A 6,066-nucleotide genomic window follows, 5' to 3' on the forward strand; every position below is an offset into this window, starting at 1 on the left:
CACACACACACACACACACACACACACACACACACACACACACACACAAACAGTCTGTTCAAATGTTCTCATGTCTGAATTAACATAAATGTCCTAAATCACCCACACACAGCAGTACAACATGTGTGCACATATTGAGTATTTGAGACATTAGTGAGGATTTTTGCTGAAAGAAGAACCTTATCCTGCGTATTTGCAGCATGTTCAGAACACACACCAGCCCAATATACACTTTAGCGTATTATTTCTATTCAATATTTCTAATCTATGTTTGATTTACTAAATCATTCCAATCATTCTCTTGATTGCAGGCTAGCTTTTTAGCACAGAGTATCCCACCTCGCATTTCACTACACATATTGAACAAGCATGTAACAAATAAAACCAATGAATCTTTCAACCATTTCTCTTTCCTTCTGTCGTTAAATAACGGTGACTCAATCTGCATATTCTGCATTTCTATATATTATACATTTCAAAACTTTTTCTGGAGAATTCAGAGACATAGAAAAAGGAAGTGAATTAAGCAATGCAAGGCAGCTTTACTTATATAATAAATGCAATGACAAAATCAGCAACATAAACCAGAATAAATAAATTAAGAGACTAAAATTAGATTTTAAGAATCATAAAATGAAATACAATGCTAAAAACTATATGAAATCAAATCACAGTTAGAATGTAGTTACGGTGCAGTAATAAGTTGAATCAAAGGAAATAAGTTTTTAATTTAGATTGGTGGCTAAAGTTGTGGTGCATTTGAGATCATCAGGACATTGGTTCCATCTGTGTGCAGCTTCAGCCTGTTTTGTTATTTGGCTTTACTGGGTTTATATTCTTCAAGGCGATCAAACATGTATTTAAAATTTTTTCTCCATTTGCATTTACTTTCCTGCACCCTCTTTTCTGACTTGTGACAGCAGGGGTGTTTCTCCACAGTGCTTTCTGCTTGCCAGAGATGCTTCAATCCTTTTTGCACAGGCATTCAATATCATTCAGAGTTATTACTACTCGCTAATCAGCAGAGCCTGGTGTAAAGAATATTGTCATGGATTTAACTTCCATGTAAAGGCAACTGGTATGCTCGTTTTTTTACCATTACACAGAAATGGTCAGAAAGGCCTGTGTCCCTGACAACAGCGCTCAAAATATCTACAACCTTGCCAATAACCAAATGAATGTCACAGAATGCCTTTGGAGTTTTGTCTTTGGGTTATCAATGTGAATCACCAGTTACGACAAGATAATCAAAATCTGCTGAGAACATTAAGCAGCTCACTGAAGTTGTCAACAAAATGTGTGGAGGGCCTTGGAGGTCTGTAAATTGTTAACAGCAGGATCATATGTGCCTAACAACATAGTGCAAACACATTCAAAGCGTTGCATTGGAGTTAATATAGCAGCAGCATCACCTTTCTTGTCAGGCCAAGAAACATTCATAACATTAAAGCCTGAAGCTGACTCAATGCGATTTGGTACACTGCTACTATTATCTATGTTCAGTTTAAAATATAAAAAAAAGAGATTGCAGGTAGTGATAAGACCTTTAACTTGTTGGTAAGAGATCAAATATTCAGCAGGGCCAACTCTGTAGAAATAGAAGGAGGCTGAGCAGACTGAACATGGCATGGAACAAGTTTATGAAGCAGAAAATAAAAGAGATGAATTCTTTTACTCCTGACTTGTTGAGGCAAATTCCATCTGCCTTCAAATCTGTCTGCGGTCCCAGAAAAGTTAAAATTGTTAAAGAGCACTGTATGGAGGGTGCATGTAGTTGAAAAACACATAAATGCAATAAATGGGAAGAGCTTCACATTCACGCTTGTCTCTGTGAATCAGTATCTCATGGCATCCAGTTTTTCTGTTAAACCAAGCAAAACATGTTCCATATGTTCCATATCTTATCTTTGATTATCCAGTGTTCAACTGGTGTGGCCACCTCATACTCCTAAGCACTGATAGTACTGTACATTTTTAAAGTATATCAATACTTTTCTGGGGTACAAAAAAGCTGCTTTACTGCCTAAACACTGGCGCTCCCTGTTGGTTTCCAGGGGTACTGAAGCTTTACAAAATCAGAATCAGAAGGAGCTTTATTGCCAAGTGGTGTTTTACACATATGAGGAATTTGCTGTGGTGATAAGGTGCTACACGTAGACAAACATACAGTCAACATAAATAAATGTAGAAATATATAAATATGGAATGGAAGAACAACATTACAGATATATACATGTGCATTATTCTGGGTCTGTGCCGTGCAGAAGTAACGCAACGGAAGAGAATATTTTGTATATATAAATATATAAACTGACAACATAAAAATATGCTACAACAAAAATCAACAATCCACAACAAATGTGTGCGACGTGCCAGGTCTGTGCCCGACACGAGATGAAACAGTGTTTACATGTGCAGAGACATTTGTATCATTTGCAAGGGGGGATTGTCATTAGGGGGCCCGGGCCTTGTTAATGAGGCTGCAGACGGGAAGAAACAGCCGCAGCCTCCTGCCAGAGGGGAGAGTCTGAAACGGTTTGTGTCCGGGGTGGGAGGAGTCAGCTGCAATCTTTCCTGCACGCCTCAGAGTCCTGGAGGAGTACAGGACCAGAAGAGAAAGAAGATTGCAGCCAATCACCTTCTCTGCAGAGCGAATGATACGCTGCAGCCTGCCCTTGTCCCTGGCAGTGGCAGCAGCGTACCAGATGGTGATGGAGGAGGTGAGGATGGACTCAATGATGGCGGTGTAGAAGTGCACCATCATTGTCTTTGGCAGGCTGAACTTCTTCAGTTGCCGCAGGAAGTACATCCTCTGCTGGGCCTTTTTGATGATGGAGGTGATGTTCAGTTACCACTTCAGGTCCTGGGAGATGATGGTGCCCAGGAAGCAGAAGGAGTCCACAGTGGTGACTGGGGAGACACAAGGGATGATGGGGGCGGGTGGCACTGGGCTCTTTCTAAAATCCACGACCATCTCCACTGTCTTCTGAGCGTTGAGCTCCAGATTGTTCTGGCTGCACCAGGTCACCAAATGGTCGATCTCCCACCTGTAGGCGGACTTGTCCCCACCTGAGATGACCCAATGAGGGTGGTGTCGTCTGCAAACTTCAGGAGCTTGACAGACTGATGACTGGAGGTGCAGCTGTTGGTGTACAGGGAGAAGTGATCCACCTGCAGGTGGAGTCAGGCACGTTCAGCTGGGAGAGCTTGTCCTGCAGCAGATGATGGTGTTAAAAGCAGAGCTGAAATCCACAAACAGGATCCTGGCGTAGGTTCCTGGGGAGTCCAGGTGCTGGAGGATGAAGTGAAGGGCCATGGCTACTGCATCATCTACAGACCTGTTGGCTCTGTAGGCAAATTGCAGGGGGTCCAGGAGTGGGTCTGTAATAGATTTTAGGTGGGACAACACAAGGTGTTTGCGAGTTTTCTGCCACCTGAAAAGACCGTTGACTTCCCTCTCTGTGATGGAGAGAGGAGGGGAGGAGCTGGCCAGCTCTGGGGGGGAGGGGTGCAATTTATACTTCTGCATCAAATCGACGGCATAGGTAATGGCGTAGGCTACGGGGATACGCAGAGGCCACGCCGTCGCCTGGCGTGCACCTCCTCAAATGTGTGACTACACTTTGAGTCGACGCGGTTCGTAAGCTCTGTGATTGTTCGGCTGTGTAGCCTCGCAATGCCTCTTAGCCGACCAGAAGTACCCTGTGCTTTGGCGGGGAACGGCGGCTGTAACCAGAGAATCAATATAATTGACTGTCGCAACCCGAGCGAAATGACTCGTTTCGCTATCAGAATGTGATCCATTCGGTTGGTAACATTTGAAAAGGCTACACCAGCCGCACGTATCCAATTTTTCCCCATTTACGTTAGCGGAGCACTAAACCGAAAGTTAGCCTGCTGGCCGGCAAAAAGTCAACACAGTGAACGCTGTAGCGCTACTGCCGACTAGCGTTTGGGGGTGTAATTGCAGAATGACGGACACACCTACGCATAAATATAAATGCATGGCTACGTGCGTAGTGTACGGCGTAGGTATGCACGTAGACCCTGCGCAGGAGTATAAATGGGCCTTAAGGCTGAAGCTGAGCGGAGGAGTCACGGGGGATGCTGTCTGATTGACTCTCAAATTAGAACTGGTTCAGCTCATTTGCCAGGCGAGAATCGTTTATGGAGTGGGGGACTTTGGGTTTATAGTTTTTGATCTGTCTGAACCCCCTCCAGACAGAAGTGGTGTCATTTGCGGAAAACTGGTTCTTTAGTCTCTCTGAGTACAGTCATTTAGCTTCTCGTACCTCCTTACTAAACCTCTACTTTTTCACCCTGCACCTAGCCCTGTCACCACTCCTAAATGCCTCCTCCTTTTCCAACCTTAGCTGTCTGAGTTTAGCTATGAACCAGGGTTTGCCATTGTTATAACTCAGTGACATCATTGTGCTGCCGGCGTGTCAGTGGCTCTGAAAGGCCTGGACAGCTTCTGATCAACACTGGCCTCTTAACGGCTGGGAGCAGAGAGGCAGGACACAAATGCAAACACACAGAGTCAGTGAGCTGTAGCTGTCCTCAACATATCATGGTGTTTCCCCCTCAGTGCTGAGAGCATTGATCTACATATTTACATACTGAAAAGTTTGGTAGTTAACTGACCGAGTGATTTGTGACAGTTTTGTTTTGCCATTCAAGTTTGGGAAAATTGTGTTTTTAACAGGGATTAGTGGCACTAAAATTGATGTAGGTTTGACATAAGTTTGTAATGCAGATATTGCATTGTCATGAGGAGATGTTAATGAAACTCCATCCAGAAGATTTGGACATGTGGGCAGAGCCAGAAAACAATAAAGTCATCAAGCAACTTGATTTGAGGGATGTACAGGTTTTTGTTTGGGAAATCTTTGATTATGAGGTTTTATGATGTTGATCTGTGTCTTCATGTTTTCTTTTAAGTGGACATAATTGAAATATATTTAGTGCAGTATGAGGCTGAGGTCAAAGGTCATGAGCATGACTCTTCTTAACTTTTCCAAGTTGGTACCTTTGGATAATTGGGCAATGGTATGATAATGGGATATGGATGGATGGTGTGAAGCTGTGATGGAGAGAGTCACTGAATATCCAAGATAATCGTTTAATCATTCAACTTCTTTTGCTACATGTTCTTTGGTGGTTAAATAAAACATGGTGAAATGTTCGATCTATGAAATGATGAAATTTTGAAGAGGTTACACATACCTGTCAATTGCCTGCTTGTTGGGAAAAACAATGATTCTGATGTGGAACTGAAGCTTTAAATAATTATTGTTATTAAATTGTTCTTCTTCAAATCATATTATTTTGCTTTCAAGTGACTAACATTGTGTTTGCTCTTCTGTTTATTTCTTAATGCTTTTTTGCTAATGTGTGTGTCCTCAGTGAAGTGTATCAGTCTCTGCAGTAGCTTCCAGCTGCAGCAGACACTTCAGTTTGTTTTCAGTCTGACTGAGGGAGGTTTTTGCACAACGCTTTTTCACTGTGTGAACACATACTGACTGTTAATAGAGTGTTGACTCTGACAGTAGTAAACTGCTGCATCTTCAGTCTGGACTCCACTGATGGTCAGAGTGAAGTCAGAGTTTGATCCACTGCCTGTAAAACGACCTGGAATCCCTGATGCTCGACTGCTAGCATAGTAAATGAGCAGTTTGGGAGTTTCTCCTTCTCTCTGTTGGTACCAGGATAAATAGTTCCCATTATAAACATTCTGACTGGTCCTACATCTGATGGAGACGGAGCCTCCCAGAGCAGAGCTCACTGCTCCAGGCTGAGTCACTGTGACCTGGCCTCTGGACTCTGAGGATACAGAGACAAAAACATAAAGCAGCGTCATGGTTTTGTGGGCTTCATTTCAGAGGGACGGATGTTCATAGAGGAGAGGAGTTTGATTCTCTGGACTTTACCTGTGAAGCAGCAGCAGAGGAGAGTCCAGATGAGGACGCAGATCAAAGTCATGTTTTTGATGAGGAGGATTTCTGTGGCTTCTGTTGTCATGAAGGACAGCTGTCAGTCATCCAGTGTTCAACTCTCAGGACTATA

At 43.1% G+C, this 6,066-nt stretch overlaps 1 gene segment (V, D, J or C); it reads right to left on the minus strand.

Moving 5' to 3' along the window:
• Positions 1-5,500: 5,500 nt before the first annotated feature.
• LOC123976693 lies at positions 5,501-5,985 on the minus strand. The segment is given in 2 exon segments: positions 5,501-5,823; positions 5,931-5,985. Coding segments are annotated over 2 exon segments (375 nt in total).
• Positions 5,986-6,066: the final 81 nt, after the last annotated feature.

Source organism: Micropterus dolomieu, linkage group LG09 (assembly GCF_021292245.1).
Source record: "Micropterus dolomieu isolate WLL.071019.BEF.003 ecotype Adirondacks linkage group LG09, ASM2129224v1, whole genome shotgun sequence".
NCBI lineage: Eukaryota > Metazoa > Chordata > Actinopteri > Centrarchiformes > Centrarchidae > Micropterus > Micropterus dolomieu.